The sequence below is a fragment of the Myxocyprinus asiaticus genome, chromosome 24 (genome assembly GCF_019703515.2).
Source record: "Myxocyprinus asiaticus isolate MX2 ecotype Aquarium Trade chromosome 24, UBuf_Myxa_2, whole genome shotgun sequence".
In the NCBI taxonomy this organism is placed as follows: Eukaryota; Metazoa; Chordata; class Actinopteri; order Cypriniformes; family Catostomidae; genus Myxocyprinus; species Myxocyprinus asiaticus.
Window position 1 is genome coordinate 2895411 of NC_059367.1, and position 25669 is coordinate 2921079.

The 25669-nt window shown below is 38.6% G+C and overlaps 1 protein-coding gene across 1 annotated transcript; it reads left to right on the top strand.

The window, feature by feature from the left end:
* The first annotated feature begins 1051 nt into the window (after window positions 1–1051).
* Window positions 1052–25307, top strand: LOC127415353 (protein crumbs homolog 2-like). The gene is made up of 12 exons (XM_051654085.1): window positions 1052–1766; window positions 4509–4704; window positions 4847–4986; window positions 7157–7339; window positions 7444–7557; window positions 13938–14873; window positions 16755–17311; window positions 17415–17580; window positions 19512–20382; window positions 21947–22048; window positions 24369–24495; window positions 24599–25307. Exons 1-12 carry the CDS (start codon window positions 1052–1054, stop codon window positions 24818–24820), a joined length of 4329 nt encoding a protein of 1442 aa, XP_051510045.1. The 3' UTR covers window positions 24821–25307.
* The last annotated feature ends 362 nt before the right edge of the window (window positions 25308–25669 follow it).

The following is a 25669-nucleotide window of genomic DNA, read 5'->3' on the forward strand; positions in this document are numbered from 1 at the left end:
GCCAGACAGGGACTAAAGTTTTTATGTCTTCCACTAAGGCAAACATCATGAATATTATGGCTCACATTTAGGGTTAGATGTTTGTTCTAAACATCTAAGGATTAAACTTTGTCCTGTTACTCGCCCTGCACAGTTTGTGCAAAAGACATGAATGATACCTCAAATTATACAGCTTGTTGATTCTTGCTGGGTAGGCTAGTTAAGAATCCTCATGGTGACAACCAGCAGATGAGCTTATTAGCTTCAAAATTTACCCAGGGTCTCCTGGCCTTGTGCATGGCCGTGCTGTCAGCAGATACGTTGCGATCCGTCACGTGTGTAAAGATGGATTTGTGTCAGTGAGTGGTTGTCAGTTGAGCAGACGCAATCCATTGACGGAGCATCTGGTGGAGGTTAAGTCAGCGTCGGTAAGACGGTTATGCTGTGCACCCATCTGCCGGTGGAGGAGGTAGAGAGAAGGAAAGCCCCTTTATCCCACTGGAATTTAAATCCACTTCTATCTATTTCTCATTTAAAGGTATAGTTCACCCAAAAATCACGGCCGTCATGTTGATCCAAACAAAGACAGTAAGTTATACGAGTTTGGATCAACATAGGTGTCGTCATTTTTGGGTGAACTATCCCTTTAAGTCTTCAACTTTCTTAGAGTACTGTACAAATAATCAAAGTAGTTGTTAAAGGTGCTGTAAGTGATTTTAGCTGTTCTAGAATTTCCACAAACTGAGCCATTGAATTAACCACGCCCCCTTTTTTCCAAAACCCTGCACTCCAAAGATACCAAATGAGCTTTACTGAGATCGACACGAGCGGAAACTGTTGACAGAAACAACAGCAGCAAAATTGCACCCTCAACTGACAACTGTTATGAGCAACATGGCATAAAAATGGCATGATGCCTCAGTAATTCAGTGCAACTACAATACTATAAGAACATGCAAAATGATTGACAGGCAGAAAGCGTCATTGTCCGTGTACACATTTTTGTTCGCTGTTTAAAGAGTCTAGAGCTGTCACAGAGACTGGTGAGATATTTAAGGACACTTAACAGATAATGGATTATTGCTCACCCACAGGTCTGTTCTGCACAGTGACGGCCGACGTGTGTTCGCCAACCACGTGCCAAAACGGAGGCACATGCATTGATACTATGGTTGGCTTCCTTTGTGTCTGCTCAGATGACCCGGTTATTTACACTGGCATACAATGTGAGCGTTTATTTGACCCGTGTTTTGACAAAGATTGCCCCAACTGCATCAGCACTCCAGGAACCAAAAACTACACCTGCCTATGTCCCTACGGGTTTGACGGACCCAACTGCACCCACAACATCAACGACTGTGAGAGTAACCCCTGCATGGGTGTCAAGAGCCACTGCGTGGATGGAGTGAACAGATATTCCTGCCACTGTCCCAGTGGATACAGTGGGGATGATTGCAGGACTAGGGTGCGAGACTGCTCAGATGAACCGTGCTACAATAATGCCACTTGCGTGTGGGCACCAACTGGGTATGAGTGCCAGTGTGCCCGGGGTTTCCAGGGCCAACACTGTGAAGATGATATTGACGAGTGTCTGTCGCAGCCCTGCAAGAATGGTGCCATCTGTCAGGATGGTATTGATGTGTACTACTGCTACTGTGTGCCTGGTTTCCAAGGCTACCACTGTGAGATTGACATCAACGAGTGCGCCTCACAACCCTGTGAGAACAATGGGACGTGCATCAACGGGAAGGACCGCTACATTTGCGACTGTCTGCCTGGGTTTACTGGTAAGGACTGTGTATTACCATCACTGTAGGGGTTTCACAATATAGTGATTGTGTCAGATGGGAGTACCATGATGCTTTGATATATACACTGTCATAAAAGAAATGGTGCAAAGAGTGTGCCTTTAGGGGTAATTAAGCTTGTCACTGGGGCAGTACATTTAAAGTCAAACCCACGGTACACGTTGCATGTCAATCATAATATATTTGTTCCTTATCAGTCCCTAAGGGGTACAAATTAGTATCTTGAGAGGGCACAGTGGGTGTACCTTTGAGGGTACTGCCCCAGTGACAAGATTTTTTACCCCTAAAGGGGGTAAAATTTGTGCAAAAAAATTTGACTATGTACCATGGTAATTACTGTTCATATATTTTACTATGTTCATATAAGCATTTACATGTCGTGTCAAAGAATGTCAATAATAATAATAATAATAATAATAATAATAATAATAATAATAATAATAATAAAAATACCAGGGTACATGTATTATCATATGGTATTACCATAGTACATTGTTGAAAAAAAAAAAGCATAGTATAACAATGGTACATGTCCAAAAAATATGGTTTAACCATTGTATATGTATAAAAATGTGGTATAACCAGGGTACATGGGCAAAAAATACAAACAAACACACAAATGAACAAAAAACATGGTATTACCATAGTACATCCAAAAAACTTGGTATAACCAGGGTACATGTATAAAAACATGGTATTACCATAGTACATGAGCAAAAAACATGGTATAACTAGGGTACATTTACAAAAAAAAATTATTACCATGGTACCTTGTCCAAAAACATGGTAAAACCAGGGTAAATGTATAAAAACTTGGTATTACCATACTTCATTTTCAAAAAACATGGTATTACCAGAGTACATGTCCAAAAAACATGGTATTACCATACTTCATGTCCACAAAACATGGTATTACCATAGTACATGTCCAAAAAAACACGGTATTACCATACTTCATGTCCACAAAACATGGTATTACCATAGTACATGTCCAAAAAACACAGTATTACCATAGTACATGTCCACAAAACATGGTATTACCATAGTACATGTCCAAAAAACACGGTATTACCATAGTACGTCCACAAAACATGGTATTACCATAGTACATGTCCAAAAAAACATGGTATTACCATACTTCATGTCCACAAAACATGGTATTACCATAGTACATGCCTAAAAAGCATGGTATAACCAGGGTACATGTCTAAAAACATGGTATAACCAGGGTATATGTATTAAAACTCGGTATTACCATACTTCATGTCCAAAAAACATGGTATTACCATAGTACATGTCCAAAAAACATGGTATTACCATACTTCTTGTCCACAAAACATGGTATTACCATAGTACATGCCCAAAAAACATGGTATTACCATAGTACATGCCCAAAAAACACGGTATTACCATACTTCATGTCCACAAAACATGGTATTACCATAGTGCATGTCCAAAAAACACGGTATTACCATAGTACATGTCCACAAAACATGGTATTACCATAGTACATGTCCAAAAACATGGTATTACCATAGTATGTCCACAAAACATGGTATTACCATAGTACATGTCCAAAAAGCATGGCATAACCAGGGTACATGTCTAAAAACATGGTATAACCAGGGTACATATCCAAAAAAACATGGTATTACCATGGTACCTTGTCCAAAAACATGGTAAAACCAGGGTACATGTATAAAAACTTGGTATTACCATACTTCATGTCCAAAAAACATGGTATTACCATAGTACATGTCCAAAAAACATGGTATTACCATACTTCACATCCACAAAACATGGTTTTACCATAGTACATGCCCAAAAAACATGGTATTACCAGAGTACATGCCCAAAAAACATGGTATTACCATAGTATGTCCACAAAACATGGTATAACCAGGGTACATGTCTAAAAACATGGTATAACCAGGGTACATATCCAAAAACAACATGGTATTACCATGGTACCTTGCCCAAAAACATGGTAAAACCAGGGTGCATGTATAAAACGTGGTATCACCTGGGTACATTTCCAAAAACATGGTAATACTATGGTACCTTGTCGAGAAAAACAGGGTATTACCATGGCACATATTCAAAACACCATAGTATTACCATGTTATGTCTAAAAATGGTACTACCATAGCACCATGTCCAAAAACATGGTATAACCATGATACATGTTCAAAATACCATGCTATTACCATTGTACATTAAAAAACATGGTATTACCATGGAACATCCCCCAAAATGCCATGCTACTACCATAGTACCATTGTCAAAAACATAGTATTACTACATTACTATGAGACATGTCTAAAAACAGGGTAAAACCACAGTATATATACAGAAAAAGGACGGTATTGGTACTTGTCCAAAAAAATATGTTTTTTCCATGATACCTTTACATTTACATTTAGTCATTTAGCAGACACTTTTCTCCAAAGTGACTTACAAATGAGACACATAGCAAGCAATTTTTCAAAGATGCTAGAACAGAAGAAAGAGACAGACAAGGATTTTTTTTCTTCTGTACATTAAGTGCAGGTTGAGTGCAGTGATAAGTGCAATTAGTGTGCTCACGGAACAGATGTGTTTCGTCCAAATAACTTTGTTTATTTTTTAAATTGCAGTTGTTTTAACATAAATACATTAAAAATGTTTGTGTTTGGAGAGACTTCTATTTATTCACTGTGTAAGTGTTCATCTGGGCTGCAGGTGTGAATTGTGAAGTTGAGATTGATGAATGTGAAGTGGCTCCATGTCAGAACGGCGCCACCTGTCACGATCATGTGGGACTGTACACATGTGAGTGTGAACCTGGATATGAAGGCATTTACTGTGAACTCAACATCAATGAGTGTGAAAGTTCACCCTGCCAGCATGATGGTCTGTGTTTGGACATGGTCAACAGGTGAGTGTATTTACAGTTGAGTGTTAACCAATCAATCAGTAACTTAAGTAATCACTAAGTGGCTTAACTAATCAACCAATGATTTAACTAATCAATCATTGTGACTTCAAAGTTTAACTTAATTATTGGGGTTTAATTACAGCTTTGAGTGTGACTGCAGTGGCACTGGATTTGTGGGCTCTTTCTGTGAAGAGGATATACCTGAGTGTGCATCTGACCCCTGTCAGCATGGTGCGACCTGCCAGGAGGGAGTTAACCAATACACCTGTCTCTGCTGGCCAGGTAACTATAGTTTAGCTTATTTGTTATATGTCATTGATGCTGTTATATTAGGCAGATGAATTACAGTAATAATTGAAGATAATATTTCATCTGGTTCATCCACGTGCCAAAGAACCAATGTTTAAACATTGTTCATGTTCTTTACATCACACTGCCCTCTAGAGAAACATGTATGCCAATGCAAACATTCAAATCGTTATAAACTTAGGCTGCAGGTATATTTGGATGGCATACTTGCATAATATTAACTGCATACTGCATAATATATACTGTCTACTAATTTAAATAAATAGCATGTGAAAAAATGCATAATGCAACAGTAAATATTTCAAATGTTAGTATGCTGCATTGTTGTCAAATGACATCACATAGCATGTTTATTTCAGTGAGTGGCATCCAGTTTTTGTCTCAAAAATAATAACGTTATTTTGCATTTCTAGTGTAATTTTGTGTAAAAAAAACAAAACAAAAACTAGACTGTAGTTGTTCATCCATTTATTCCATGCATAGAGACAATTTGCATACAGAGCATAATATAAATACTCCATACTACAGAAATAGTATAAGTATGCTATTCTAAACAATCAAAAAGCCACAATAAAGTAGACATCACAGCTGTGAATAAATAAAAATGAAGCAGTAAAAGGTAAACAGACTATTTAATATATGAAATGAACGTATTTATTATGGATGCAAGGTCTTTTCCTGAGCAGATGTACATACATTTTAGGCAAAGTACAGGTCACGGCACATGTAAAAGGCTGTTGCTGTCATGTTTGAACCCCACCACCTGATAACACAAGTGCAGCCATCTGTTAAAGTCATAATCCTTGTTTAACCATGTTCTATTCCACACAGCTTTACCCTCACCCAACTATTTAATCTCACTCATCTGATTAACCGAATCTTTTACATTTTCCCTTATTACGAAGCACACATATGCTTTTCTTATGGCTACTTTGAGGGACTTAATGGTTAAAGATCTGGCCTAGAAACCCTGTAAGGGATCAACAATGAGCTGTCTTGCCCTTGGTCAAGGTTCTTAATCCCAGGTTGATTCAGCGGTGCTGACCCCATATTAAGAGTAATGTTAAGTCGCTTTGGATAAAAGCATCTCCTAAATCACTGCTTACTTTACTGTAATCAAATGAGACACTATGATGCTACAGACAACACATCTGACACTTAAAAATGTGTGAATGTCATTGCATTGGATAACAGTATATCAAAGCAAGCGTGAGTCCCCCAGCTCAAAATTTTGGTTTTGATAATTTTTCTACTGGTGAAAGATATACATAAATGATGATGAAAACCAGCACCATTATTTTATTTGTACACATAGATTGGTAGGTCTGTTACTAAAATCAGTTGACTTCAGCACCCCTTGTTTCATTAAATGCCAATGGTGTGAGTCCAAAAATGGGGAAAAAACACACTTTTGTGTTGTTTTTCCAAAGTTGAAGTGCCTATAGCTCCAGAAGTATTAAACATATCTTAATATCCTTTCAGAACAAACTTTCCTTTCTATATCTTCATTTTTAAGGCCCTATATGGTTCAATCCCAGAGATATGGGACTCTCAATGTGGCTCCATGCATAAATTGTTAAATCTTTACCAATTGTCAGTAGTCGAAAACAAAATGTGCATGGACCATTGAAAATGGATTAACGATAGCGCCTTAAAAATTAGGAAAACAAAAGGAACGTTTTTTTCTGAATCAGAATCTAAAAAGAGATTAAGATATCCTACACAACACAAAAATGTTTTTTTCCCCCCAATTTTTGGACTCCACCATTGCCGTATAATGCAAGGGGTGCTGAAGTCAACTGATTTTAGAAATAGACCAACCAATGTCTGTGTACACATAAAATAATGATTTTTTAGTTTTGACCGAATATTGATCCAAATGATATTTGACCGATATTACATTTAATATTTGGGCTTTCATCATAATTTATGTTTATCTTTCTTCTGAAAAAGTATTAATGAAATAAAAAAGTTTCTGAAATTTGGTTGAATTAACACGGAACAACCCAAAACTTTGATATTTTGCAATCTAATGCAAAATGCAATGACATTTATGCATTTTTAGTTGAGGCGACTGTGCAAATTACTTTGGTCACACTCCCTTTGCAGTTAACGTAATTGTGAATTAAATGAATCTTCTCAGGTTACATAGGTGGGAACTGTGAGATTGATGTGAACGAGTGTGAAACTTGGCCGTGTGAGAATGACGGTGAATGTTTCCAGCGATCAGACTCCAGTCACTACAGAGTTCTGCCTGAACTGGACACCGACTTCAGCTATGAGAATGCAGCCGGATTCCTGTGCCACTGCATCGCTGGATTCACAGGTGACATATGAAGATGAAATTACTTTGACACAGCGTTCACAGTCTACAATAGTTAACTCGTAAAATAAAAGGAGCTGCTGGTAATGATGTTTTCTTTTATATAGGTGAAAACTGCTCAATTAATGTGAATGAATGTGAGTCTATGCCGTGTGAAAACGGAGGCACCTGTGAGGATCTCATCAATGCATATCAGTGCTCATGTCCTCCAGGATTCACAGGTGAGACAATGCATATCATTTCTGCAAGTTTGAGTCTATTTGTGTCGTTGTTTTCAGTATTACCATGTAAAGTTTTGAATGCAACAGTTTGTTTGAAATAATCACATGACTGTGGCAGATGGATGCAAAGTCTTATTTTATGCAGGTTGGTCCACTTTGTGGCCATTTTGGCCTTACATTCATGGGGAAAGATAAATCTCTAAAACGTTTTACTTAGCTAACCTTTCAACCAGTGTTGGGAAATGTTATGGAAAGTAATGAGCTAGATAACATTTTCTAAATTTCAAAGTGCAAAATTTCACTATGCTTTGTTTGCAGGGTCTTTTAATTCGGTTATTCGATAAAGTGGCATTTTTTTGGCTGCAGATAAAGTGTTAAAGTCCCCCTACATACTGTAGATTGCACGCCATGAAGTTTAGATAGTTTTGTGCAAGCATGCGATAAGTCTATGTGCAAGTGGGTTTGGTGAAATTGCACTCGCATAGCGCTAATGGGCTAGGTCAAGTCAAGTCATTTTTATTTGTATAGCGTTTTTCACAACACACAACATTTCAAAGCAGCTTTACAGAAATCATGCATAAAAAAAAAAAATGAATATAATGCCAATATAAGTTATTTATGTGTAGTGCAAGTCATGGTTTAAAATTAATAAACTAAGTAAGCGTTAAGGACCAGTGTTTAAAAAAAAAAAAAGATTTGTAAGAACTGTAAGATTAATGACTAATGTCTTTGAAGTCCATCCTGGATTAACTGCAGAAGTTCACATAGATGTATTGTCCTTTGTTAGTTGGATGATGAAGGATGTAGTCCATCATTAGACCGAGGTGATGTAGGCAGAGATCAGTGAGGTGCATCGCAGTTCAACCTGCAGGTCATTTCAGTGAGGTTCGGTGGGGTTCATCCTAAGTCCAAGGTTCACGCACTGGCATATGAAGTATCTGGTGTCTTTCAGATGGAGTTGGCATCAGTTCATCCTCTGAAGTCCGTCGTAAAAGACTGAAGTGATGTCTGGCTAGCACTGCCTGTGGTTAGTCGTCATCACTCAGCGACATAGAGCAGTGGAGTCTGCAACTCTGTAACCACGGGATATGAATTTTATGCATATTGTAGATCATGATGGATGTTTCTGGTTCTGGCAGACCTAACTAAAGCAGCCTAATTGTGAGTTGAAGGATAAATTAGGTGTATGCCTTGCTAAATAGATGAGTCTTTAGTCTAGACTTTAACTGAGTGAGTGTGTCTGCATCTCGAACAGTGTTAGGGAGACTATTCCATAGTTTAGCAGCCAAATAGGAAAAGGATCTGCCTCCTTTTGTGGATTTTGATATTCTAGGAACAATTAACAGGCCAGAATTTTGTGATCGTAATGAACGTGATGGAATATAGCATGGTAGAAGGTCACTTAAGTACTGTGGAGCTAGACCATTTAAAGCTTTGTACGTAGTTAACAGAATTTTAAAATTAATACGAAATTTAACAGGTAGCCAATGTAACGATGATAAAATGGGGCAAATATGATCATATTTCTTGGTTGTAGTCAGCACTCTGGCTGCTGCATTTTGAACCAGTTGAAGTTTATTTATTGATCTTGCTGGACATCCTCCCAGTAATGCATTACAATAATCTAATCTTGAGGTCATGAATGCATTAATTAGTTTTTCGGCATCAGCAACAAAAAGCATGTGTCATAATTTAACAATATTTCTGAGGTGGAAGAATGCTGTTCTACAAACATTGGTAATTTGATTTTCAAAGGAAAGATTGGTATCAAATATAACACCTAAGTTCTTTTCTATAGAAGACGATGTAACAGTACATCCATCGAGAGTCACATTATATTTCTAGAGGTTTTTGGTCCAATCATTAGTACCTTTGTTTTGTTGGAACTGAGTAGAAGGAAATTTCTGGCCATCCAATCTTTGATTTCATTGATACACTCTGCTAATTTGGAGAATTGTGAAATTTCGTCAGGTTTAGAAGAAATATAAAGTTGGGTATCGTCGGCATAACAGTGGAAACTTATTTCATGAATCCTGATAATATCTCCCAGGGGAAGCATGTATAAGTAGAAAAGCAGAGGCCCTAAATCTGATCCCTGTGGCACTCCATACTTAACTTTTGTTTGATTTGACAATTCCTTGTTTACACATAGAAAGTGGTAGCGGTCTGATAAATAGGACCTGAACCATGCTAATGCAAGTCCACTAATGCCAACATAATTCTCTAGCCTATTCAAGTGAATGTCATGATCTATGCTGTCGAAGGCAGCACTAAGATCTAAAAGCACTAGAAGAGAAATGCAGCCGCAATCAGATGATAAGAGCAAGTCATTTGTTACTCTGATAAGTGCAGTCTCTGTACTGTGATGGGGCCTAAATCCTGACTGAAACTGTTCAAACATACTAATTCTCTGTAGAAATGAACATAGTTGGGAGGACACTACCTTTTCTAGTATTTTCGACATAAATGGTAGATTTGAAATCGGTCAGTAATTACCCAGTTCTCCAGGATTAAGCTGTGGCTTCTTAATAAGCGTCTTGATAACTGCCATTTTAAAGTTTCATGGGACATGTCCTAAGGATAGCGAGGAGTTAATAATATTAAGAAGAGGTTCTGAGATTACTGGGAATACTTCTTTTAAGAGCTTAGTTGGTATTGGATATAACATACATGTTGTGGCTTTTGATTTTTTGATAAGTTTTGTTAGCTTATCATGAACTATGACAGCGAAGGATTGAAGTTGCTCGTGAGGAAAATTATGAGACACTGTTTTATGAGGTTCTGTGACAGTTGATTGCATAATTCCAATTTTATTTCTGATTATTTAAATTTTATCAGTAAAAAAATTCATGAAGTCATTACTATTGTGCTGCGACGGAATATCTGATTCAGTAGATGCTTTATTTCATGCACAATTTAATTTTGAGGTTCTTCTCAGGTTATTGAACTGTATGCGTCCTATTGTACAGTCCATTCCCTCAAGCAGCAGCGATATAAACAAAGACAGCACATTCATAAGGAGTTGCTAGTGTAAATAGACTGTATGCAATCAAATAAAAGAATATAAATGCAATAACTGAATCCTTGTTAAATGTCAAGCATATTTCTATGACAGTGACTGTGGTTCTCATCAGGATTTGAACATAGGCTCCCTTATATTGTAGAGATTTTAAGTATTATTAATAATTTTCATCTACCTGACACTCGATTGTATCGGCTTCCAGGTTAGGCCGTGGCTCGAGGGATTTTTGCACGCACCTTGTTTGATTTTGATTTTGACAGATTAAATTAATTTATTGAAAAACATAAAAATTATACCAAAAATATTTCTAAATTCAAATTACACTTTAAACTAAATGAAAAATATAATCAAAATAACGAATTGGTCAAATAATACCAAATCCAAATATTTTACTCTCCAAATTCTTCCACCGGCCCTTTTGCAGTGACTTAAAAATCACTCTATGACAACAGGTGGAAAAATATAAAATACAGATATGCTGTAAATTAGATCATTAATACAACTGAACATATAAACAATAATAATAATAACTGAAAAAATAAACCATGAGCTCTAGTAAGTAACACAAATCTCATAAATTTTTGTTTCATAAAACAGCAACAACAGTGGACATAATTGGATAATCCACTATACTTTCAGAGTTTGGCCATTAACTTTATTACCACCTGCTGGTGGAATCTCTAAACTGCAAATGCAGGAACTGAGTTTAGACAAGTGGTGCTTCTGAAATGTCTTAGCACAATGACCTATTTCTCAGGAAAAATAACAAATTATGCTTTGTGACACTTCATTTACACGCAATGCAATCCAGCTTGTGCGCATACACCCACAGATAGTGCAAATGATCCTACCCACGCCCACTGGCGCTTTAAGCTGGCACAAAAATTTTGCTTAAAATGAGCTCTTTCACGAACATTGGTTAAGACGTAGCACACGGTCGTTGCATGTAACAGATTTGGAGTGCTGTCCACAATGAAGGGGTTCCAGCACAGAACTGGGCTTGAGCTCTGAGATCCCCCTCGGCACTGTAAGTCGCTTTGGCTAAAAGCGTCTGCCAAATGCATAAAAAAAGTATCCATCAATATGGCGAATGGCTTTTTCATCGAAGAGCTGGACTTTCTTTCTTCAGCTGCCAAACTGAGTGTTGCGATTTCTCCCAAAAATGTTAACAAGTGGCTTCTCCTTATACTGGGTCTGGAGGAGATGCAATTCATCAGCGTGAATAGAAAAGGAAAGATTACAGACGTGTCTGTTAATGGAACACTTATCGGCTAATTGGCCACTAATTCGAATTACCCATGATTACCCCAAACGCCTTCACATACACAGTGATTGAGCTGAAGATGCTAGACATGTCATTACAAATGAAATTAAAACAGGAAATGCTGCATTTCAATAACAAGGAGGATAAACATGTTAGATGATCACTGGAGGAAAGAGCACTTTCCAAATGTCAAATGTTGAGGTAATTTTAGGTTGTGTTTGTGTGTGTTTACATGTCTGATTTTTTTGTTGTTTTTTTGCGTGAAGTGAGAAGCTTACAGAAGAGCTGCTTAAGACAGATCATCCTGAAGAACAACAAATGTTCTTGACTTTGTTGGACAAATAACTGATGGTTCAAAGGATTTTATTTTCCCCTTTAAAATCCCTTTAAAGTCAGCAACACTTGTGTTTAAATTATTCATATATAAAAGGTGAAGTGTGTAATTTAAAAAAATTTTTTTTAGAGACAAATATATGTTAGCTGACTTCCTGAAAAGTGTAAAAACTGTGACTCTGTGCCATTTTTAAAACATTGCTGTTTCTTTTGAGAGGCCCAACATCTTATCTTCCGACTCTAACCAACAGGAAAAGGTGTGAGTTTGGGGCGGGACTATCTGTTTTTCCAACCATTAGTAGACAGGTGTATGTTTTGGGAAACTGTTTGGAAAGTCAAATAGAAATTGCACACTGCACACTTTATTGTGTTCAAAACTCTTTGTGTTGAAAGCATCCCACGCACAGACATGACTAAAACCACATCCCCAGTAATAAGTCGGCCTCTAGCTGGCATGGAAGCAATCGTTCACAGCAGCCTGAGCTGTCAGACATTCCTGATGTCAGCATGGACAGGAGGCAGCTGGGAAGGGAGGGGAAGATCTGCTGGACTCATCCCCCGTAATCACTCCTGAACGCTTGGTACAGAGAGCTGTGGGTGTGTGGAGAGAGAGAAGCCAGAAGGAAAGAAAGACCAAGAGAAGTAGATAGAAAGTAGGGACTGAGATAGACGTCTGAATTGGAAGCTGTCAAGTTTGTGTCAGTGTCTGCGACTGCTTGTCTTGTTGAGGAGAGTGACTGCGGTCTGGACGTTTGGCAGGATGAAACGAGAAATAGTGGAAGTGATATGCAATGGGCTGCTTCTCCTGACAGGTAAAGTGTCGACACTTTCTGGAGGGCTTCAGGTCTGCTGGATTACTGTAGAATTAACCTGTGGAGAGTTCATCATTCTCCTGTCCAGATTAGGCCAATTAAGTGTGGCATTGTCATTTAATACAGTATTTGAAGAATCTCATATATAATGTATGCCATGTTTTTGTTCCATTTGGCTCAAAATGGATTGTAAGTGAAACAGCAGTAAAAAAATGATGGTGCTACTAACATTTCTGCATGACTATGATGTTATTGTGTCTATCTATCTATCTATCTATCTGTCTGTCTGTCTGTCTGTCTGAAAACTAAAAATATCTGTCCATCTATCTATCTATCTATCTATCTATCTATCTGTCTGTCTATCTATCTATCTATCTATCTGTCTATCTATCTGTCTATCTGTCTGTCTGTCTGTCTGAAAACTAAAAATATCTATCTATCTGTCTGTCTGTCTGAAAACTAAAAATATCTATATATCTATCTGTCCGTCCGTCCGTCCGTCCGCCTGCCCATCTGTCCATCTGAAAACTAAAAATATATATCTGTCTATCTATCTGTCTGTCTGTCTGGCTGTCTGTCTGTCTGTCCGTCTGAAAACTAAACATATCTGTCTTTCTGAATTGCTTGTCTGTTTTTCCAACCATTGGTAGACAGGTGTATGTTTTTGGGAAACTGTTTGGAAAGTCAAACAGAAACTGCACACTACACACTTTATTGTGTTCAAAACTCTTTGTGTTGAAAGCATCCAACGCACAGACATGACTAAATCAATCTATCTATCTGTCTGTCTGTCTGTCTGTCTGTTTGGATTGCTTATAAAAATGTTTTCCGTAAAATAAAAGCATTGCATTTAAAAAGCTATTAAATAAAACAAAATAACAGTTTTTTTCCGGTTGAACAGATGTACCAAATTTATCACAAGACCTTTGTCTTTGTGTTTCCCCTACAGGTGTTGTGTGTGAGATCAACATTGATGAATGTGAGAATGAACCGTGTCAGAATGGAGCCCAATGTGAAGACGGCATTAATGACTACATATGCCAATGTCCTCCTCCTGCGCTTGACCAGCTGCCCTGGGGCGGCCATGACTGTAACATCACACTGACCGGCTGCATGGATGACCCCTGCCAAAACGGTGCCACCTGTATACCTTCACTGCAAGGCGATGAGCACCAGCACACCTGTCGGTGCACTCCTGGTTTCTACGGTGACAAATGTAAAATGACCACAACCTTCTCCTTCTCTAGAGGGGGTTATATGGTCGTCGAAGTTCCACATAGTAACAGGACTCGCAGGCAAGCTGGATTCCTGGGGCCAAGTATCCAACTGCGGTTTAGGACGACCTTGCCTGATTTAATTCTCTTCTACAGAGGAAGCCAAGAACATTTTTTCATACTGGAGCTAATTGGTGGAAATCTCAACTCGAGAGCTGAATCAGGAGACTTGAAACTCGCTGTGACACTGAAGGGTAATTTCAGCGATGGACTCTGGCATGAAGTTTTGGTTACTGTGGATGAGAGGTTAATTCTGACCCTGCTGGCAGAAGACGAGACCAAAGCTGAGGATGAAGGTCACAACCAGCTTCTCTCCTTCCAGCCACATGGTTTGGAGAAAGTGTACATTGGTGGAGTTCCAGAGGAGTACTTGAACAAAACCGCAACCAGGACGGGATTTGTTGGCTGTTTTGAGGATCTGCTGATAGATTCTCAGCCAGTCCTTCCGCAACACCTCAGTCCAGAGCAGGCCGTGGACATTGAGGTGGGCTGTGAGAAGACAGAATGGTGTCAACCAGACCCCTGTTCTGATCGCGGTCACTGTGTAGACCTGTGGTCGGACTATAAGTGTGACTGTCACAGGCCGTTTCATGGACACAACTGTTCAGAAGGTGAGACTTAATTTTAACTGTATTCAAAGTAATTGAATATGAACAGGTTGATTCTTTATCATGCAATGGCAAAACCTAGCTTGTGAACCTGGTCGACCAGCATGGTCTTTCTTATTAAGCTGGTTGACCAAAGTAGTCTTGCTGGTTGAGCTAGTTAATCATGCTGGGACCAGTGTCCAAATCATCAAGACCACCCCTGAGTCACAAGTTTGAATCCAGGGCATGCTGAGTGACTCCAGCCAGGTCTCCTAAGAAACCAAATTGGCCCGGTTGCTAGGGAGGGTAGAGTCACATGGGGTAACCTCCTCGTGGTCGCTATAATGTGTGGTTCTCGCTCTTGGTGGGGCACGTGATGAGTTGTGCGTGGATGCCGAGGAGAATAGCGTGAAACCTCCACACGTGCTACGTCTCCATGGTAACGCGCTCAACAATCCATGTGATAAGATGCGCGGATTGACGATCTCAGACGCGGAGGCAACTGAGATTCGTCCTCCACCACTTGGATTGTGGCGAGTCACTATGCCACCACAAGGACTTACAGTGCATTGGGAATTGGGCATTCCAAATTGGGGAGAAAAGGGGAGAAAATGTGTCAGGGTGTATTTCACCTCAAAACTATTGATAAGATTTTGAGAATCATTAAACTACACATTCGTAGCAACAACTCGCACATTCACACAACAACTATTATTCTGAATTCTTGGTTCATTTCAAGTCAGTTCAGTAAGTTTTTGATTAACTTCTTGTATATTCAAAAGAATAAGAGTCATTCATTCGGGAATCGGACTACACTGGTCGCGCTGTATGTTTTGCGCTGTAGACTCAAACGAATCAGCTCATATGAGTCAGTTGTTTAGGAATCGGACTACACAGGTCATGCTGTGTGTTTCGCACTGTAGATTCAAAAGAATCGGCTCATATGAGTCATCCATTGAGGAATCGGTCTACACTGGTCACGCTGTGTGTTTCGCACTGTAGATTCAAAAGAATCGGCTCATATGAGTCATCCATTGAGGAATCGGTCTACACTGGTCACGCTGTGTGTTTCGCACTGTAGATTCAAAAGAATCGGCTCATATGAGTCATTCATTAAGGAATCGGTCTACACTGGTCACGCTGTGTGTTTTGCGCTGTAGATTAAAAAGAATCGGCTAATAGGAGTCATTCTTTTGGGAACTGGGAAACTGTATGTTTCAAGCTTTAGATCCAAATGAACTGTCTCTTAAGAGTCAGTCTATACTCTTAAGAGTCAATCGGTCTATACTGGTCTGCACTGTGTTTAGCACTGTAGATTCAAAAAATTGGCCTCATAAGAGTCATTCATTCAGGAATCGGTCTACATTGGTCCTGCTGTGTGTTTCTCGTTGTATTTTCAAAAGAATCGGTCTACACTGGTCGCGCTGTGTTTCATGCTGTAGATTCAAAAGAACCGGCTCATAAGAGTAATTTGTAATTTGTAAGAGTAATTTGTTTGGAATCTGACTATACTGTAAATTTAAAAGAACCAGTTCATAGGAGTCATTCGTGCATCTGCATCAGCGGAAGAATACATGTTCGAGAACTGTTTACAGAACTGAAAGTCATGAAAATCATTCGGTTCTGGTATTTTTGTTTAAAATGGGTTTCCAGCCCTAATTATGGTAATAACAATTTGGGATGACAAATGTGCTTAATTGTCATTAAAATAACTCTTAATGGTCCTAAAAATAGGTTTAATTTTCTTTGTGCTAAATACAATATAGACTTTTGAAATATATTTTGGTGTGAAATATAACTTTTGACGTGTTTTTGTGAGATTTACATGCATGTTATTGCTTGTAATGCCATGTTTCATACCAGTACTGGTATAAATGAAAACCTTTCAACTCTCTTTCCCAACAGAGTACTCTTCATGGACATTCAGTCATGAGCGCAACAGAAGCTTTGCTGCTTTTCCCATCATGCAGAAGCACAGCGGCAATATCACTGTGTCATTTTGGCTGAAATCACGCCAGTTAAATGGTCTGATCTTTCAACTGAAACGTCAGAATGAAGCTTACCTCACTGTTGTTCTAAGAAATGGCTCAATATATATTGCAATATACAGCTCCATGAGAATGACCTCCAACGTCATAACCAACGGGGAAAAGGTGTTTGTGGCTATTGAAAAACATCAAGGCTTTATATTCTTTAATAAAGTACAGATTTTTGCCCCTAGAGAGTTTAATAATTTTGAGATAGAGGCAGGGGATGTGGCGTATCTTGGCGGGCTTCCTGACGGAGAGGACACCGCAAAGTGGAATGGATACTTTAAAGGCTGTCTGCAGGACGTCCGCATAGATAACACACAACTGTACATGTACTCAGGGAGCATCAGCCAAAAACCACAACATCCAAGCTACTTACCAAGAAATTCATCTAATTTGCTGGAGCATTGTGTTAGCGACCAAATGTGTAAGGTGAGACGTTTGTTTACACATTTCGACTTGCTGTTATTGGCTTTGGCTTGAAAGATTGGTGTTCTTATAATTACAGTGTGTGTCTTGGTGTGTATCTCTGTAGATGAGACCTTGTCAGAATGGAGGAAAATGCCAGGACATTTGGAATGACTTTGAGTGTTCCTGTCCTCTGAACTACTCTGGGAAGACGTGTGACACTCGCGTGTGGTGTGTTAGTGATCCGTGTGTCTTTGGGAGCAAATGTGTGGACTTACCTGATGGGTATGAGTGTAAGTATGTGTTTTACTGAGATGTCATTGTGGGCTAGCTGAACAACATCTCAATGTTTATGAAAATAGATCAACAGTAAAACTCTGAAGCATGGCTAGACCCAACAATTCAATTGGTAGGGCTGGGTAATATCTAACATTTTCTAAATATTTCTCAGACTTCAGGTGATGTATCCCAATATTTATGTACAGTATTTGCTTCAAAAATTACTTTAAAAGGTGATTTTATTTTCAGACAAAATCAATCATTCATTGAGCACGTTTACATGTAAACCAGTACGTCGATAACTACCTAAAATCAACGCAAACCCAAGTAAAATGCGTTTGTATGAGATTCGTGCCGATTTTTGCTTAAACCGTTTATGACCTTATCCCGATAAAGGAACACTGTTTAAAGTGTTTGCATGACCTTACACATTATCGGTGTTAGATTGAGCATGTAACAGCACTGTTAGTTGCCAATTACATTAATTAACATGTTAAATGCATGATGTGAAAGGCAGTAAAAGTCTAGTTAAAAATAGTCACAGCATGTTTACCACACTTTTTTCACTAAATAAACACAAAGAAGAACAATATTAAATAATTCTGAATATCCTTGTGTTCCATTCGGGATAAATCAGCCTCCTAAGGGCACTTTGAAGGGAGAACAATTATTGCTGCCATGTTGAAGGAGAGAGGTCTGTCCGTGTCCTGCAAGACAACTACAAGACACGCCCACTACAAGTTACACCCCCTCCAAATAACCAGCGAAATCCTGAAGTCTTGGAACAGTTGGATGCCACATTCATACACTGTTTGTTGTGTTATTTAGAGTCCCGCAGCAACCATACACCTACACCTATCCATAACTCTAAACCTAACCATAACCACAAAGATTTAAAACATTTAAAGTTTGTAAAATCATTAAATATACTGCAAATTAAAGGTTCTTTTGAATTCAATCATACCACCGTATCACTAGGTGGCGACAGTGAGAAGAAATGTAATGAAAGTGAAGAGGAGAAGAAGCTAGTGGTATGCTAAGCTAATAGGCTAACAGATTAGCTTGTAAGCTAACTGTAGAAAACAGAACAGATAAATGTTTATCTTACCATTCATATCTTTTTTATTTTTGAACAAGCAGAAATTGTACAAACGCCATGAGGAATAGAGTACAGAGCACCTCCACAATATTTCAGTAAGTTCATTTAACCATTTATATCTTCCGTTTAATAATATGATATGTGACATATAATTTAAAAGTTATTCTTTGTCATATTTGAAGAGTTAAGAGAAAATGAATCATACAGAGTTTGCATAGGATTTTAAAAGTAGCCAATAGAATTGCTTGATGATCCAAGGGGAGGAGGGCAGATACACTTGGGTTGAAGGGTTGTTCTAAACCAAAGTGCTCATAATTAGCTGCTTCGAAGAGTCCTTCGAAAGAATGTTTCTCAGCCTTTATTCGACGGTAACAGCGCCTTCTTTAGCATGGATAGATGACACTGAAGTGCGTTCCAAATCACCGCTACTTTTGAGCCCTACACTCTTCAACCCTCCAATGGTCTTACTCTGGATGGTAGACCCTTTGAAGGGATTGGGGCCTAGGGATGAGCCATTCGGTATGGTACCGTATGTTGTGAATATTTTATATATTGCCCAGCCTTGTCAATTAGCAAGTGGCACATGCCAACCACAAAAATGGCTACGATTTTCTTTCTAATGATGAATAACATCTCTTTATTTAATCCTTGATACTACACCCACAAATAAAACATTTAACCATTAATAAAATCAAGAGATCTTGCAGGACTCAAATGTACCATAATTAAGAGCAAAATAAAGTTTTTCAACTTGTGTCTGCGAAAGATTTACTTTGATCCTGTCTTTACTCATTAAGCGTTTAAGCCTTGAATCGCTTTTCTTGAATATCACCCTCCTCTCACCAGGTTTAGCCAATGCCACCTTCAAGAACAATGCTTTGAAGTACAGTGCCAACGGCTCCTTATATGTCTCTGTGACAACCATCTCAATGGAGCTGCGAACCCGTGAGGAGAACGGAACGCTGGTACGTGCCTCCAACAATCTGGAATTCTTCTGCATGGGCCTTCTGAATTCCTCCCTGATTGTGAAGTTTCGCAAGGCTAACAGTCTGGAAGTGCTATCTTTCACCAGTGAGGTGCCTGTTTCGGACGGTGAATGGCACCAAGTGAAGCTCTCCGTGTCCAGCTCGCGCAATGCAGTGCCTCGTTGGCGTCTCACTGTGGATGGGCAAGAAGCCCACTACATGCTGGCATCCGCTGGCAACATGGACTTCTTCAACCACTCCATAGTGTGGTTGGCCGAGAACTATACCGGCTGTTTGGGTGAGGTACGAATTGGTGGGGTATATTTACCATTTGTTGGAAGCCTCGAGGAGGAAGCACCACAAACCTCTCAATTCATCCGAGTTGGCGAGGTGGCAGCGCCTCAGCTGGGATGCACCAGCACCCACTTGTGTCTTTCTGAGCCTTGCCAGAACAATGGCAGATGCCAGGACCTCTTCAATCTCTTTGAATGTGAATGTGCCCCGGGATGGATGGGCGATCGCTGCCAGGATAACATCAACGAGTGCAGCCAAGAGCCCTGCATCCATGGAAGTTGCAGGGACCTACCGGGGGACTACATGTGTGAGTGCGCCCCTGGCTATGGTGGCAATCACTGCCATGTTGAGGTGGACAGGTGCCAGGACCATCGCTGTGAGAATGGTGGCTCCTGTTTGCATACAGTTGACGGATACACCTGCATCTGTCCACCTGATCACTCAGGCCCATTCTGCCAGTGAGTACCATAACTGCACCATGACACATCAAAATCACACAGTATACTTGGTGCAGTTTTCATCATCAACACAGTATGTGCTTAGTTTAAGACATCTTTGCGAGTCATTGGCACACGGCCTTTAGCCTGCCAGCGAGAGAGTTGTATATGTTGCTCTGACAACATTCATTCAAAGAATTATTCATCCCTTACTAAATAATAAAACCATCAAAACTAGGGAATTTTGTCGTTGTTTACTCACCCCTGTGTTGTTATAACACTATATGACTTTCTTTTTCTTAACATAAAGGGAGAAATTGTGAAAAAGGTTGTGTTTTTGCAGAGGTCTCACTCTCCTCAGGTCTGTCATAAACACTCAACAGTTCAGAATGAAAAAGAGATTCCCACATACTCCATCTCTCTCTGTTTGATTGAGGACTCCGGTTGAAAACAATAAGGCTGGACATAGAAATGCATCAATTATGTGACTATAAACTCTTCAGACATGTTTAGTAAGTTCTGTTCTCTGTTTTGTGTGCAGTTGTTACTATCGCTGTGGAGGACCTGTGTTTATATAAAACGAGTTTTTGCTTGAATGCCCCAATGTCACAAGGGGGCTGCGTGAACTGTTGCTCTCGTGCCCTATCATGAACACGCACCGGAGATCAACGGTACATTAGATTTCAGTTTGTTTCTCACCAAATCTTATCGTATGCTTTCATAACAATCATGAGTCTCATGGAATAATTTATTAGACTTCTGAGTTATACTTTTGTGTTCTTTTGAAGCTTGAAGAGGTGGTCACCATAAACTCCCATTGTATGACATCACTGAGCACAATTTTCTTTTCACAATTTCTCCCTTTGTGTTCAGAAAAATAAAGAAAGTCATATGGGGTTATAACAAAACAGGGGTGAGAAAACAATGACTGAGTACAACATTCGAAGTGTGGAACCCAAAGTTCTTACACATTTTGACTTGTAAATTTCCACAAATTTTCCATGACCAAACTTCCACAACTCAACTTCTGTTGAGGCGTTTTACAATGTTAAAAAATATTTCATGGAAAGGTATGCAAAAAAATAAAAAATAAAATAAAATTCTACTCCCTAAAAGATATTAATGAATTAAGTGTCGTGAGATATCTCACCGTTCTCTGTGGTGGCTCTAGACTCTGTAAACAGCAAACAAAAATGTGTCCGCGGTCAATGATGCTTTCTGTCTGTCAATCATTTTGCGCGTTTTCATAGTATTGTAGTTGCAGAGAATTATTTAGGCGTAATCCTATTTTTATGCCATGTTGTTCATAACAGTTGTCAGTTGAGGGCGCTATTCTGCTGCTGTTGTTTTTGCAACTGTTTCTGCTCGATATCTGTCCTCAAGTGTCACACTGTCACTTTGGGAAGCCTTCTTATTGTATTTTGTTCTCACTGTTTAGAACACGACCTTTTTAATGCCCTACATGGTTTAAACTAATGCGTAGAATGCTTCGAAGCTAACTTTCTTTAGCAAATGTAGATCTATTTTTTTATTAAGTAAATTGTGAAACACAAACATTCATGACTGTGTGTATCTCACCCATCAGATGGCATTGTGAGGTGGATGTGCAATGTGAAAATGAAGGCGTGTGCACCAATGGATTCTTGGGAGCAAACTGTACCTGCAAACCTGGGTTCACTGGAGAGAGGTGAGAGTTACAACTTCTTAATACATCAGACATCGGCCTGTTTCTTCTGTAGACTTATGCATCAGAGTCCTTGTTAATTATAGTGTGGTGGCGTAGCTACAGGTGTGCCAGGGTGTACAAATGCCAACCAAAAAATCAGCTGGCACACCCAATGAAATTTTTTAGACTCAACCATAGCATATCAGGGTCTTAAAATGCATCAATATTATGCTGAAACTTAGATGCATCGATTACTGAATTTAATAATTGATTGTAATTGGCTATGATAATATAACAAATAAAATAATAAGGGCTGTCGATTTAATGTATTAATTCTGTGTGATTAATTGTACAAAAAATAATGTGTTAAAAATATTAACGCAATTAATCATGTCCATGGACCGTAATAAAGAATATTTCTGAGCAATCCAAGCTTGGAGTACCACCTGTTTTCTCCAGGGGGCAGTAAGTTAAACTCGCTGTATAGGCAATGTGCAGCTTATACAGAGAACAAACCACACTTACCGAGAGCAGACAACACAAGATGAGAACACTTTCTTACGCACAAACACAGCTTGATGGAGTGCAAATCCGAATGCAGGGATCTCAATATGTGTTATAACTTGACACAGCAACCTAAAAATGGTAAGTTTTAAGACACGACGCAACCGTGATGCTCCAGAAGTGTCTGTCTGACGCAGGTGTACATTGACGGGTCTTTAGACAAGATCTCATAATAAATCCCGGACTGATTTATGAATTCAGTCGCAATATGGATTGCTATGGACTGTAGGCCAATGAGTGGCTTATGTTCAATAATATGAAAATAAACAATATATTGCATTCTAAAGACACTTTTTGTATTTTCTTTTTAATGCTTTACTTGTGTCAAAATAATTTAATGCATTTTAATTATCAAAATTGTTCTTTTTTTTGCTAAATTCTTTTTTTGGTAAATTATACATATATATATATATATATATAATTTAAATATAAATATTTATAGTTCTTTAGTTATTATACAGTATATTGAATTATTTCTATTTGAAGATTTATGTATGTAATTCATTCGATTAATTAATCGTTATTCCATGTAATTAATTTGATAAAAAATGTATCGATTGACAGCCCTAATAATAATTCATTTCATTTATTTAAATCATTTAATCTTATATCAATATTTTGTGAGGAATTATGTATTTCATTGATAAGTAACCATGTAATAAGCACGATCCGATCCGATCATGATTTATTTTGCAATAAAAACAGCTGACTATACAGTTACATACTGTATCAAACAAACACAGGCAGCTGAATTAATTAAATTTGTTACTCACCGGCATTGCTGTCGTGTACTACGACGGCGTTTTAGTGTAGTGCCACGTAAAAAAATAAAAACAAAATCTAACATTTCGAGAATAAAGTCATAATATTTTGAGAATAGTCAAAATTACGAGAATAAAGTCATAGGTTTACAAGATTAAAGTCAATATTTTGAGAATAAAATTAAAATTTAGAGAATAAAGTTGTAATATTTTGAGAATAATGTCAAAATTATGAGAATAAAGTCATAGCATTATGAGAGTAAAGACTTTAATCTCATAATTTTGACTTAATTCTCAAAATATGATGACTTGAAATCATAGATTTGTTTTTTTTTTTTTTTTTTTTTACATGGCACTAAAATGCCGTCGTAGTGTAAAATATAGTTGCCACTGCTACATCTAATAATATAAGATTCTATGCAAAGTCTGAATCCTTGGTTCTCAAAATAATTAATGCATGAATCCAAAGAATCCAAACATAAAATCCCACATAGGAACTTTGTTTGAATTAGCCACTCATTCCTAACATTGGGATCCTTCAGAAGACTATGCAGAAAAACAGTTTTTCCACAACCAGAAACACAACCATGTCTGGCGACCTTACTCTCTTTTTGCTGGTTAAAAAGCAAACTACAGTAACAGTATTACCATTCCAGTGTTGCAGTTACCCAGTCGCTTTCTCTCTCTGTCAACTCACCGTGATGATTACATATGTTGTGGAGGCAGGGATATTCAAATTACACGGCGCTGTGATGTCACAATGTAGCTGATTGCAGAGTGGAAACAATAAAAGCTTTTTTTGGACTCGAGAGGAAATTTTGAGCTCTGAAACTTACAGTATGTTTTTTGTAGTACAATGACCTCTTATATATGTACAAATATCAAGGAAAATTTTATTCCTCATGGCATGACCCCTTTAACGAAACCGAAAGTCATGATAAACATTCAGTTCTGACATTTAAAAACAAAATTGAATTCTCAGTTCCCATTCCTACTCACCACTCTATTTTTTCCAGATGTGAAGTGGATATAGACGAGTGTGAGTCAAACCCCTGCCTTAATGGAGGCACCTGCCTGAACAGACAGAACTTATACCTCTGCGAGTGTGTGTCCGACTTCACTGGAGACAACTGTGAGAATACCGTGAGTCGAAATCTCCTTTATTCTTCCTGTTCATTTCACTATCTCTGCTATGCAATCAATCCTTATTTACTTATTTTGTTTACACTCACCTGTCTGTGTATAGAAGCCACTGCAGAGGGAAAGTGTGCCATGGCTGGTGGTTGCCATCCCATTGGCATGTCTTGGTACTCTATTGGCACTGGTGGTGCTGGTTTGCATGGTTCTCAGCGCCCGGAGAAAACGACAGTCGGAGGGTATGTACAGCCCAAGTCAACAGGAAGTAGCTGGAGCCAGACTAGAGATGGGCAGTGTGCTCAAAGTGCCTCCAGAGGAGAGACTGATCTGACAAACAAACAGCTAAACTGGTTCTGCTGATGGTTTCAGCTGGTCTTACTAGTACAAGGTCACTTACAGTGGCATTACAAAGTGACAAAGACAACATGTGTTGCTTTTATGTGTCAAGGCACGTTGTGCAAAGCTACGTGTGCCTTCATGACATGGGAGACAAACTACAGTCACTTTACCCACAATGAGTAGGAAATTAGTGGGCTACTTCAACTGCGTCAACATGGATGGAGCACCACTTGTATGTAATTGTTTTGTACAACTGTGACGATAATTCCAATGAAAGGAAAGCGTAGAGGTATGAAGTGTCAGAAACTATGACATTGGTTCTTCACTTCAAGACACTCTTCTTCGCCACAAAAGCAAAACGCTGTTACTTCATCAGCAATGAAACTGAAAACAATGGCTTCAAAGTAGGTTTTAGTGTGGATTTTGGAGTTACTGCAATTTTCACACCCTGTTTTTTTTTCTTTCTGAATTGGAACATAGTTGACCCAAACTCATCTGTCACAGAACAGAGTATAGTCTAAGAGCCGACTGGATTATGGTCATAATTTTGACAATGCATAGTTGCTGCGTTTTGCCTTTGCATGTGAGATGTTCTTTGTTCTACTTAAATGAGAACAATGGTTTGAGAATGATCCATGTTCTGCACCTCTTTTTCAGAGGAATCAGGCCATGCTTTACTACATCAGGGTCTAATTTATGGTACTTTTACTCAAGTGTGTGGACAAAGGTCTAAATATACTGTTATGTACTAGAGGTAGACCGATATCTCGGTTTTACCGATTAATCGGTGCCGATAGTTGCTTTTTGGAACTTTTGCCGATAGTTGCCAATAGGCTTGTTT

What these genes read in the sequence shown, in the direction of transcription:
- LOC127415353 (XM_051654085.1), top strand. Translation starts at nt 1,052, where the DNA reads ATGGATTATTGCTCACCCACAGGTCTGTTCTGCACAGTGACGGCCGAC. An exon ending in TGGACACAACTGTTCAGAAG is followed by an intron (nt 14,874 to 16,754) that starts GTGAGACTTAAT and finishes CTTTCCCAACAG; the next exon opens with AGTACTCTTCATGGACATTC. An exon ending in GAGACAACTGTGAGAATACC is followed by an intron (nt 24,496 to 24,598) that starts GTGAGTCGAAAT and finishes GTCTGTGTATAG; the next exon opens with AAGCCACTGCAGAGGGAAAG.